Source organism: Ovis canadensis, chromosome 3, assembly GCF_042477335.2.
Source record: "Ovis canadensis isolate MfBH-ARS-UI-01 breed Bighorn chromosome 3, ARS-UI_OviCan_v2, whole genome shotgun sequence".
In the NCBI taxonomy this organism is placed as follows: Eukaryota; Metazoa; Chordata; class Mammalia; order Artiodactyla; family Bovidae; genus Ovis; species Ovis canadensis.
In genome coordinates this window covers 148,976,320-148,989,853 of record NC_091247.1, presented here as the reverse complement: position 1 = coordinate 148,989,853, position 13,534 = coordinate 148,976,320, and the positions used below count along the sequence as shown (strand labels likewise).

The 13,534-nt window shown below is 34.4% G+C and overlaps 1 protein-coding gene across 3 annotated transcripts in view; it reads right to left on the bottom strand.

Annotated features, from left to right (window-relative positions):
* Positions 1-13,534, bottom strand: part of ADAMTS20 (ADAM metallopeptidase with thrombospondin type 1 motif 20) — a 203,704-nt gene that overhangs the window by 79,318 nt on the left and 110,852 nt on the right. For all 3 annotated transcript variants that reach the window (XM_069584522.1, XM_069584523.1, XM_069584524.1), the window contains 2 exons: positions 13,211-13,372; positions 11,520-11,696 (listed from right to left, as the gene is read on the bottom strand). In XM_069584522.1, coding sequence (XP_069440623.1) covers positions 11,520-11,696; positions 13,211-13,372 — 339 coding nt within the window. The remainder of the gene's footprint in view (positions 1-11,519; positions 11,697-13,210; positions 13,373-13,534) is intronic.

Sequence of the window (13,534 nt, the reverse complement as noted above, 5' to 3'; positions counted from 1 at the left end):
GTTAAAGTTATATTTTCTGCTATTGATAAATCACACATTAAAGCAAACATTTGTCTCAAATTTATGATAGTCATAATTAAATGTATAATTTGTGTTGTTTTAGTCTTTTCTTCAGAGAAGGCAATGGCACCCCACTCCAGTACTCTCGCCTGGAAAATCCCATGGATGGAGGAGCCTGGTGGGCTGCAGTCCATGGGGTTGCTAAGAGTCAAACACGATTGAGTGACTTCATCTTCACTTTTCACTTTCATGCATTGGAGAAGGGAATGACAACCCACTCCAGTGTTCCTGTCTGGAGAATCCCAGGGATGGGGGAGCCTGGTGGGCTGCCGTGTATGGGGTTGCACAGAGTAGGACATGACTGAAGTGACTCAGCAACAGCAGTCTTTTCTTAACCAGTAATATGTACTTGACCTGTAATATGTACTACCTTCTATCTCTTGATACATTTGTATTTTTACCCTCCACATCTAGTGCTGCGTAACTATCACTAACACATTCTAACTGCTATATAAATATCCAGTACTTCTTAGTAGATCAGTGATAATACAAATCAAAATAATGGAATCTTTAAGTAATGAGCTGTATGTCAACCACTTTACCTACTGTTCCTTTTAATACTAAAACATGTCCTCTTTAGATAGGAACTATTTTATACTCTAAGAAACAAAATCTTAGAAATGTTAAGTAACTTTTCAAAGGTTACTCTGCTAAACAATAGCCATTTTAACCAAAACCTAGGCATGCTACCACAATTCTTAATCTCAAGATGTAGGAAAGACTTGATATTTAAAGATTCAGGAGGCTTAAGAATAACAGTATTGCTTCAAAGCTTTTTTGGTAAATGAAAAATTATATTTCTCTTGGTGAAGTAAAGATTATATTCTCTTACATGAAACTAATGTAACTAATGTAAGGAGCAGCGGCTGTGCTTTGCTGGAGCAGCCGTGAAAAGATACCCCACGCCCAAGGTAAGAGAAACCCAAGTAAGATGGTAGGTGTTGCAAGAGGGCATCAGAGGGCAGACACACTGAAACCATACTCACAGAAAACTACTCAATCTAATCACACTAGGACCACCGCCTTGTCTAACTCAATGAAACTAAGCCATGCCTGCGGGGCAACCCAAGACAGGTGGGTCATAGTGGACAGGTCTGACAGAATGTGGTCCATTGGAGAAGGGAATGGCAAACCACTTCAGTATTCTTGCCTTGAGAACCCCATGAACAGTATGAAAAGGCAAAATGATAGGATACTGAAAGAGGAACTCCCCACGTCAGTAGGTGTCCAACACGCTACTGGAGATCAGTGGAGAAATAACTCCAGAAAGAATGAAGGGATGGAGCCAAAGCAAAAACAACACCCAGCTGTGGATGTGACTGGTGATAGAAGCAAGGTCCAAAGCTGTAAAGAGCAATATTGAATAGGAACCTGGAATGTCAGGTCCATGAATTAAGGCAAATTGGAAGTGGTCAAACAGGAGATGGCAAGAGTGAATGTTGACATTCTAGGAATCAGCGAACTAAAATGGACTGGAACGGGTGAATTTAACTCAGATAACCATTATATCTACTACTGTGGGCAGGAATCCCTCAGAAGAAATGGAGTAGCCATCATGGTCAACAAAAGGGTCTGAAATGCACTACTTCGATGCAATCTCAAAAACGACAGAATGATCTCTGTTCGTTTCCAAGGCAAATCATTCAATATCACCGTAATCCAAGTCTATGGCCCAACCAGTAACGCTGAAGAAGCTGAAGTTGAATGGTTCTATGCAGATCTACAAGATCTTTTAGAACTAACACTCAAAAAAGATGTCCTTTTCATTATAGGGGACTGGAATGCAAAAGTAGGAAGTCAAGAAACACCTGGAGTAACAGGCAAATTTGGCCTTGGAATGTGGAATGAAGCAGGGCAAAGGCTAAGAGTTTTGCCAAGAAAATGCACTGGTCATAGCAAACACCTTCTTCCAACAACACAAGAGAAGACTCTACACATGGACATTACCAAATGGTCAACAACAAAATCAGATTGATTATATTCTTTGCAGCCAAAGATGAAGAAGCTCTATACAGTCAACAAAAACAAGACCAGGAGCTGACTGTGGCTCAGACCATGAACTCCTTATAACCAAATTCAGACTCAAATTGAAGAAAGTAGGGAAAACCTCTAGACCATTCAGGTATGACCTAAATCAAATCCCTTATGATTATACAGTGGAAGTGAGAAATAGATTTAAGGGCCTAGATCTGATAGATAGAGTGCCTGATGAACTATGGAATGAGGTTCATGACATTGTACAGGAGACAGGGATCAAGACCATCCCCATGGAAAAGAAATACAAAAAAGCAAAATAGCTGTCTGGGGAGGCCTTACAAATAGCTGTGAAAAGAAGAGACGTGAAAAGCAAAGGAGAAAAGGAAAGATATAAGCATCTGAATGCAGAGTTACAAAGAATAGCAAGAAGAGATCAGAAAGCCTTCTTCAGCGATCAATGCAAAGAAATAGAGGAAAACAACAGAATAGGAAAGACTAGAGATCACTTCAAGAAAATTAGAGATACCAAGGAACACTTCATGCAAAGATGGGCTCAATAAAGGACAGAAATGGTCTGGACCTAACAGAAGCAGAAGATATTAAGAAGAGGTGGCAAGAATACACAGAACTGTACAAAAAAGATCTTCATGACCCAGATAATCACGATGGTGTGATCACTCATCTAGAGCCAGACATCCTGGAATGTGAAGTCAAGTGGGCCTTAGGAAGCATCACTACAAACAAAGCTAGTGGAGGTGATGGCATTCCAGTGGAGCTATTTCAAATCCTGAAAGATGATGCTGTGAAAGTGCTATACTCAATATGCCAGCAAATTTGGAAAACTCAGCAGTGGCCACAGGATTGGAAAAGGTCAGTTTTCATTCCAATCACTAAGAAAGGCAATGTCAAAGAATGCTCAAACTACAGCACAATTGCACTCATCTCACACGCTAGTAGAGTAATGCTCAAAATTCTCCAAGCCAGGCTTCAGCAATATGTGAACCATGAACTTCCTGATGTTCAAGCTTGTTTTAGAAAAGGAAGAGGAACCAGAGATCAAATTGCCAACATCCGCTGGATTATCGAAAAAGAGAGCTCCAGAAAAACATCTATTTCTGCTTTATTGACTATGCCAAAGCCTTTGACTGTGTGGACCACAATAAACTGTGGAAAATTCTGAGAGAGATGGGAATACCAGACCACCTGACCTGCCTCTTGAGAAACCTGTATGCAGGTCAGGAAGCAACAGTTAGAAGTGGACATGCAACAACAGACTGGTTCCAAATAGGAAAAAAGGAGTACGTCAAGGCTGTCTATTGTTACCCTGCTTATTTAACTTATATGCAGAGGACATCATGAGAAATGCTGGGCTGGAAGAAACACAAGCTGGAATCAAGATTGCCAGGAGAAATATCAATCACCTCAGATATGCAGATGACACCACCCTTATGGCAGAAAGTGAAGAGAAACTAAAAAGCCTCTTGATGAAAGTGAAAGAAGAGAGTGAAAAAGTTGGCTTAAAGCTCAACATTCAGAAAACGAAGATCATGGCATCCAGTCCCATCACTTCATGGGAAATAGATGGGATGGGGAAACAGTGGAAACAGTGTCAGACTTTATTTTGGGGGGCTCCAAAATCACTGCAGATGGTGACTGCAGCCATGAAATTAAAAGACGCTTACTCCTTGGAAGAAAAGTTATGACCAAACTAGATAGCATATTCAAAAGCAGGGACATTACTTTGCCGACTAAGGTTCGTCTAGTCAAGGCTATGGTTTTTCCTGTGGTCATGTATGGATGTGAGAGTTGGACTGTGAAGAAGGCTGAGCACTGAAGAATTGATGCGTTTGAAATGTGGTGTTGGAGAAGACTCTTGAGAGTCCCTTGGACTGCAAGGAGATCCAACCAGTCCATTTTGAAGGAGATCAGCCCTGGGATTTCTTTGGAAGGAATGATGCTAAAGCTGAAACTCCATTTCTTTGGCCACCTCATGCAAAGAGTTGACTCATTGGAAAAGACTTTGATGCTGGGAGGGATTGCGAGCAGGAGAAGAAGGGGACGACCGAGGATGAGATGGCTGGATGGCATCACGGACTCGATGGCCGTGAGTCTGAGTGAACTCCAGGAGTTGGTGATAGACAGGGAGGCCTGGCATGCTGTGATTCATGGGGTCGCAAAGAGTCGGACACGACTGAGTGACTGAACTGAACTGAACTGAACCAAAAACTTTGTAATACTTCACTGAACTATCACAAATATATGAAAATAATATTTTATATATATATATATAAAATATGATACCAGCTTTAGTACAAAGGTCATATCACAATAGGACATGATAGAATAATTTCCTACTGGATTTAAGGACATTGGTGAGTTTAAGTACAATCTTATGGGTGGGGAAGTACAACCAGGAAGCAGATGATAGTGTCTATGAAAACAAATTACATAATTCCAGTCTTTACTGTGTAGCGTATGAGATTTTAGAGATGTTACTGAACCTTTAAGTTTTAAGTGTATCTCAGAGACAAAGTGATTCAATGGAGTACCCAAAACATTTTTAATAATTTCCATTCACCTTTGTTTTTACCAAAGAAAATAAGCCTTACTATATGGAGTTATATGTCAGGCTGATATGTCAAGCATATAATACATCAGGTACCCTGGCAGGGAGATCATCAGTTGCAACTCACCTTCAGTGTACTCATGTCACACACACCCACTGAGAAAGATGAACGATTATGGTTACACATTTATACATTTGTAACACTCTAATGAGACGAGTGTCATACACACTGCTGCTGCTCTTTTTTCTGCTTTCGACCCAGTGTGCTAAATCACTTCAGTCATGCCAACGCTATGGACTGTAGCCATAGTGTATGTGCCTATGTGTAGCCATGTGTAGTCTCTGTGTCTCTGTGGACTGTCGCCTGTCAGGCTTCTCTGTCCATGGGATTCTCCAGGCAAGAATGCTGCAGTGGGTTGCCATGCCCTTCTCCAGAGTTTTACATACTGTATTCAAAGTACCAAATGGTCTCATGAAGATGAAGTAATTACTAACTCTATTACAAAAAGAGGCTTGTTCAAAATTTGCCAAATTTTTTCTATGATAATGATAAAAATGTGATACCTGGCACTTTAAAAAAATAGACTCATAATCTCTCTTTAAGGCAAAGGAGACATTTAGCACTGGATGAGAAAACACTGCTTTGGGGGACTTCCCTGGTGGTCTGGTGGTTAAGACTCTGAACTCCCAGTGCAGAGGATCTGGGTTCAATCCTTGGTCAGGGAACTAGTGCCCACATGCCTCAACTAAGAGTTTGCATGCCACAACTAAGGCCTGGTGCATCAAAAACAACAACAATAATAATAATAACTGCTTCTTTCAAATCCTTCTTTGAAATGCTTGGAAGTATTTCTAGTGTTATGGGATTTGTTACCATAAGTATACCAACTATAAAAACTCTCCATTGTATTTAAAACTTTGGAGCAAAATTTTCTAATATCTTTAAATTGTTTCCAAATCTTTCAAAGTTTCACTGAGTTTTAACACTATTCGTTAAAATACAAAGATATAACTCCTTTTAGTATAATACTTTTCAAGAAGTGAATGACAGGATGGAAAATGGAAATTTGTCAAATTTCAATAAATTTTTTCAGTAATTAGAATATTGGATTTAAACTGAATCACTAGTTTATAACAGGAACATTCAGTGGTAATGCTACATGGAGATATGCACTTTTGCAAAGTAATTTTTTCAGCTATGGAAGCTATTGAAATCACATAGTAGAATAAACCAGACTTTTGAACCACTCTAACTGTGCTGAACAAAGATTTCAAATTAATGAAAATAATGAAACATTCTACCACTTTTTAAAAATGAGATGACTATAACAATAGCTCACTATTGAAAAAATAGAGAAAAATTTTGTTATCCATAAAATTAAAAACATATTAAATATTCATCTTATCCTCTTAAATTCTTATTTAAGATACCTTCTATAAATTACATTTATATGTTAGTTTATGCTTATAATGTATAGATTACATAATACTATATAAGGGTATATGATCAAACTATTTTACTGAGAAATATACATATAATTAAAAAATTAGAAATTAATTGTGTTAATGTTTGACTTTGTTGTTAATTATATAGGCACTAAATCTTATTCTCAAACTACCAAATGTTGATACAAAATTATAACAAAAAATCAGAGTATCTAATAAATATGCTAATATTAATAATGTCTATATATCTTATATATAGTTTTATATAGCACACAGATATTGTAGAATACTGAGACTACGTTCTTCTAAAACGTTTAAAAATCTCTTTCCAGAGATTCTTAAATATTTTGAAGCACTATGCCTGGAAAAATAGAATTACAACAGAAACATGATTGTCTATTTTTTAATATTAAGAAAAATACATATATCACCAGTTAATGATATTCTTTAGTTACCTACAAACTATAGTTAACTATAAACTATATAAACTTTTAGTTAACTATAAATGTAATGATAATTAACTTTTTAGTTATTTCAAATTACATTCTAACTTCACTCAATCAAACACACATGCAAATGTCTTTTTCACATTCTCATCATTAGATTGTCTCCTTCAGTTTTGCCTAGATTGCACATGTCAAACCTGCAAGGCCCATTTGTGCCTCTAAAACTGTTTTCAAAGCATCACAGCTAGGGTAAACTATAAATCGGTCCACATCCTCCCTTTTGGTGATTCATGAAATCTGTGCATACACAAAAAAAGAAAAAGATGCTGCAATTACACAAAAACTAAAGTATTCTTCTAGCACAGAGACTTCAACACCGCTCATCTCTTGCCAGGTTGTGATGGAATATACCATACTAGTTTAGGCTTTCTCGAAGGAATTGTTGGAATAATAATTAAGTTGTCAAGTACAATCCTCATTACAAATTCTTGAATAATTATAGTCTATTAAGCCCCTAATATTATGAGTCTTCACTATTATAAATCACAAGGTGGTTACTGAAAAGAGATAGGAATCTCATTCTGCTTCTGATAATCTGTTTATTTAGTACATTCACCACCAAACTGCAAATTCCTTATACACAGAGATTGTGCCCGATTTACTTCCAGTGACTAACACAATGCCCTTGACATGTAGGGAATGCTTAGAATTTGGGGGAGTCACTGAATGTACCATAGAAAGGTATAGCAATATAACAAATAGAAACATCATTTCAGTAGATTTCCATGATAAATTGGTAATGAAGTAGATTTCTAGCCCTTTGCTATACTTAAGTGTGTCCTTCCCAAATTTAAGAAAATAACCAATTACTATAGTTTTATTGAACATTCCACTTTACAAAGAACTGACAGCTTCTTGAAACCATCTCCCCACACATTACCTTGTTCCCCTGGTTGCTGCTGGACTTAGGAGCAACAGACGCAGTAACAAGTTCCTTTCCGAGTGCATTCCACCTAGAGTGGGAGCCCAGCCCCTCTGCTCAGACCCTCAATGTTCTTCTGTTACACAAAACTGCTAAATTGACAAACTGCAAATTTACTAGGTGTGTGCAGCTACCCCATGCTCATTTCTGAAAGTGTTTTTATTTGTCACATTCCATTGTATCTTAATAGGAATTTAGTCATACACACACACACACACGTATACATATATACGTTTTAACACAATGCTACAGGAGGGTACTATTCTATTAAAAAATGCTTTGGGAAAAGCACTAGGATCAAGAGGGTTCAAGTACCAAGCTTTCATCTTTTTAAAAAAATATTTTCTCAATTTTAGAAGAAAAAACAATTTTAAATGAAAAAATTATTCTCTTTACTTCTGTTGGATCATCACTAACTCCAGAAAACAATGGAATGCACATTATTGTCTTACCAAATACAAACTGATTTTATGTACAGAATGAAAACATTCTAGGAAAATAAATCACTTAAATGAGGCCTATGGGGAAATATAGAGAAATTTATATAAATTTATTTAAAGAGCATTTGCTAAAATAGTCTATGTTACATGTAGTGTCCCTCACTTTATCAAAGAAAAATAAAAATTTTACTCACCTTTTAAAGACTATCCTGGGCATGAGTACATCTATTAATTTACTAAGTAAGTTTGTTTACATCATAAATTTTTATTCAATATTTATAATATATGATTATTAAAATTCCTAGTATTTAAAAATTTATAGCTAAACAATAAATCTCATTTTTAAAAACCAATGTTAGTTTCTAATAGGATTATATAAAAATAACAGTAGCTTATATACATACTCAGTAAAATTATGAAAGCATATACTATTCAATAATTAAATGTTTAATAAGAAAAATTACCAATTTGTTATTTAAAAAACCCTCCAAAGAAAAGAGGCATTCTTTACAATACAGAATCGGTTCAGTGACTTATAACATTTTAGATATTGGTTCAAGGAATAAAAATACAATATACATGTGAATTAAGAAAAGCACAAGGCCAACAACACATCATTAATAAGCAAGGGTTAAAATACAATCATTTCACATTGACTAGTCACAAAAATGCAATCATTAACAGATATGTTAAGATTATTTTCTTTCTTTAATCATGCTTATAGATTATTACAACACAGTTTCTAACATGGAGAAAATTTAAATGTATATTTACAACTTCATTCCTAGGTATATTTTAATTATTTAGCACTTGGTATTTTAATTTTACTTTAAAATGAAAAGTGTTTAAGATTTCATGTCATTTATATATGTATACTTATATACATATACACACATTTTCTTACTTTTGTAACTTAGTAAATAGGATCTTCTGAAATAAAGTTATGCATTAAAGAATATTAACCTGACATGTTAATAAGAGGTATTCTGAAATCTGGCTAATACGTAGCAACACTGAAAGAGGTACATTAAAAGGTTATAACTGGTTTTAACAATAAAACTTCAGATCAATTAAACCCTTTTAATATAAAAGGCTAATTTAAGGATTAAAATTCTTCATATAATAAGAAATCCAGAAACTTTAATGATATATATTTACTTTATTAAAAGTTAATAAATAAAATTATTGTAATTTTAAAATTATCTTCAATTTATCAAAAAATTTACAGTTCTTTAATAGTGCAAAGACTGAATTAATCAATGAACTCCTTTGTGGGACAGACATGTAATAAACAATGAAGAATTATATACTTCTGTTTTACTATTTTGTAATTTGAAATTATTGTTTTCTTGGTCACTTGTTTTTGTGAGGTTGACAAAGTTATCTCTGCAAAGGGTCTTTAGTGAACATTCGGGTTTTTTACTTATGACATACCAGGAAACATCATGATACAAATTATTGGAATATAGCATTTGATGCAATCCAACACAATCAAAATTTTGTGAGGTTGAACACTTTAAACTTATACAGTATGACTACATATCTCAATAAAGCTGGAGCAAAATTATATAAATACTATAGTGAATATGTAGAAAAGATTGATAAACCTTAAAATATTAAACAAAGGATCAAATAACCTAAAACTGACTTCAAATGAACATTTGCAATTCCAATATGCTATAAATTTAGGTATGTCAAATTTTTAAAGTTTCATGATGTTTATTAAATAGAACAGGCATCAACAAACTTTCCCCAGAAAGACCAAATATTAAGTATCTCAGGCTTTGAGGGTCAGTCTCTATTGTAAAAGAAAGTCTCTATTGAGTCAAAGAAAGTCTCTATTGAGTCTAAGAAAGTCTCAAAAGCAGCCGTAGATAATACATAAAAAATGTGCATGCCTGTGTTCCAACAAAAGTTGTTTATAAAAATAGACAATGGGCCAGGTTTGATAATTTGCTGATCCCTGATATAGAAGATCTAATTCAAATCACTTAATTTTAGGAACTTCAATATATAGCACAAAGCAGAAGCCATGAGTAAATGTTGAATGCTTTGTGAATGAATGAATTCATGAATGAATAGGGAAAATAAAACCTTTATGTCTGCTGTCCCAATTGAGGCAAATTCCAAGAAGGCAATCTATGGATTAAGTCTTATTAATGACTAGGCTTATAATTAAACCAGTAAAACAAAAGAAAACGTAACAGATATAGTACAGAGAAAGTGAATTTCCAACCAAAAACAACTAATAACAGAAAAAAATCTATAGTGACTTCTTACAGGACGTCAAATCTCTCCAATTAGATTGTAAACTCCATAGGGTAACAAATATGTCTTTATGTTATCATGACAGTATAGTCCCTAGGATATAGCAGATGATCAGTGAACATTTTAAGTACATATGTGAATGCTTTCCATAGCAAAATGCTTTTGTTAGTTACCCAAAAGTTATGGCTCTCTAATTCTAATGCAGCAATTTAAGATCTTCCCATAAAGTTAAAATGCTCTGCTGTATTGTATCAGTCATAATTACTAAAAAGATGAATTTAGTCTGAATTAGAACTTGACCTATTCTTCAAATAGCATGAATTGAAACAGGTTTACATTTCACTGTAAAACTTTGACCTGGGTGAAGCAAAACAAGTGCATACATCAGGTTCAGGTATAAAATCAGAGTTAATTATTTTCCAAATAAAGAACTGTTTAACTTTATAATCTTAATTATAAATAGATTATAGACTCCAATCATTTTATCACTGGAAAGAAGTGTACTTGGTTGTTTGTATTTAAAATATCAAAATTGATCATAATGCTAGTTTCAATGTATCTATATATTAATTATTCTTCAAAGCCTGGGTAGTTGAAAAATACTAGAAGAAATTAATCATTCATGGCTATTTATGAATTTTTGTCTATGGCTTCAAAAAATAAAAAATTAAAACAGCCCAAAACACAGTAACTCCACACAGTGGAAGATATGAACATTCATATAAATTACTATATAAATCATACTTTTTCATGATGTATGTAACAAATTGTAAACAATTAATTTACTTTGTGTAAGTAAATTTCTCTTTTTTAATACAATATTTTCACATTTCCAAACAAACTATTAAAGTTTAACAATGCTAAAAATGTTATTTGCTTTTAGATCAGTTACTGGACATTGACAGACAAAAGCCACAAATAGTTATACACTCAAACAAGACACAGCCTTAACTTGCCATTGTTACAAGCACAATGTTAACATTATGTACAAATGTAAATAGCAAAACATTTTCCATTAGTTTGTGGCAAGCCAAAAGGGTACTGGAGAAAAACACTTCCATTAGATTAGTGCTATGGTTCAAAATTCACTTATAAAAATTAAATACATGTAAAACTATTATATATATATATATATATATATATATTACAGTACTTGAATGAATTCTCTTTCAAACTGTCAAATTTAATGACATACGCCAAGAGGGCCAATGGTCTGCTTTAAAAAAATATTGGAAGATAAAATGTGTGCATCACAATTTATAAAGAGAGAAAATTAAAGAAAAAGGGACAGAATAAAACAAAACAGAAGGATAAAAGTAAAAGTACTATCGTACCGATTTCCATGGTCCCCGATGCCATGATACGTCATCAGGGCAAGCATGTATATGACACTGTACCACACTAGGCGGCTTGTTCAACATTTCACAGTTTTGCTCTTGTGACAGCTGGCCATCGGGAAACTGGCATATTACAAATCTTGATTTTATTCCTCCTCCACACGTTTGCGTACACTAAAAATAAGAAGGAAGATAAAAACTATGTGGCTTCAAAGAGAATATTACGTTGGTTTATTCAGTGGAGTACATAATCAGAACTTCTAAAGCTTAAAGTTTATCCTTTCTTCATAACTCTCAACATTTCTTCAAAAATAAATCAAAGTTTCAGTTCCATCCTTTTTTTTAAAAGACAAAATTTTGAAAATTAGTACTGTAATAGGTAATAACTACATAATGTATATGGTATCCTATCAAAAGATACATAGCCATGTATCCATGAAGGGAAATCTAAATTTACAAAGATAAAAAGATGTTGAGTATATCTATTACATGAGAACAGCAGGTGGCAAAGCAGCATGTATAATTAATGAACCTATTTCTGAAACCCACACAGAACTAAAGTCTGGCAGGAAATTATCAAATATTAAAAGTTCGTATCTCTTCAAAATTTTCAAATTATTTGAATTTTCACAAGAATTAACTCACAACTGAAAAAGTTACTTTCATTTTGGAAAATTGTGAAAGTATATTTTAAAGACATACTTTATATTTATTAGCACCTGATCAGAAGTGTATCTTTAAACAATGATTTCCAAATTCCCTATGGAGAGAAAGGTACTGAAAATCATTAAACAGGGGACTTCCCTGGTGGTGCAGTGGATAGGAAACCTGCTGCGAATAAAGGGGACAGGGCGTTGATCCCTGGTCCGGGAAGATTCCACATACTGCAGAGCAAGTAAGCCTGTGCGTCACAACTACTGCGCTTGCGTATTGCCAACTACTGAAGCGCATGCGCCTAGAACCTGTGCTCTGCAACAAGAGAAGCCACTGCAATGAGAAGGCTGAACATTGCAATAAAGAGGAAACCCAGTTTGCTGCAACTATGGAAAGCCTGAGCGTAGCAACAGAGACCCAGTGCAATCAAAAATAAATAAATTTTAAAAAAATCATTAAACACAAATATTTGACTAATTAAATTAAGTGGCTTGTTTTATTTATCCAAAGCCAATGTAAGTCTTTCTTCTTTCTCATGCATAATATAGGTGGAATTAGCATTCATTACAACCATTTTAAAAATTATCCTCATATCCCAGTGCCTAAAAGAAGATCAGGACATGAAAGTGCTAAATAATTGATAGCTATTCATTTTAGATTCATCAAATGAATGGTTCCATAATAGGATATTAACATGGCCTACATATCACTCTATTTTTCTGTCTTTATATTAATTAATTTTCTAAGAAATTAAGATAATAATATACTAGTTTTAGAGAGGTATTAGGAAGTCACCTACTGGCTAGCACATAGCATTCTGTCAAAAATTTGGAGTATATATTTCCTATCATAAATGAGTGATTTATACTATATACAATGTTTATTAAAAGATTATAGTTTTAGTGACTCAATTTTTAAAAAATCTGTCTAGTATAGCGAAGTAAGATTATTCAACAGTACAGGTATGAAGTGCTTAACTTTTGGTCTTAGGGGATGTCATAATTTCCACAAGTTTAGGAGAGAGTAGGACTTACTTCTCCCCAGCTTCCATAGTTCCACTGTGGACAAGGTCCTGAATCACAGTGCTTTGACTCTGGGGGTTTGGACGCTGCATCACAGTAGCTGGCACTTTGTCCATTTTCATCCTGGCAGACCACAACTCTACGCTGAACACCTCCAGCACAACTGCTAGAGCACTGGAAAGGATGAAACACAGGAACACACAAACTGAAGATTCCATGTCACAAAATTACATTATAAAACACTAAAATAAAAGAAAAACAGTTCTTTGACTCAACTTCAAGCTCGCCAAATTACCCCTCCCTCCACTTTGGAATCATAATTTGAATAAAGAATAT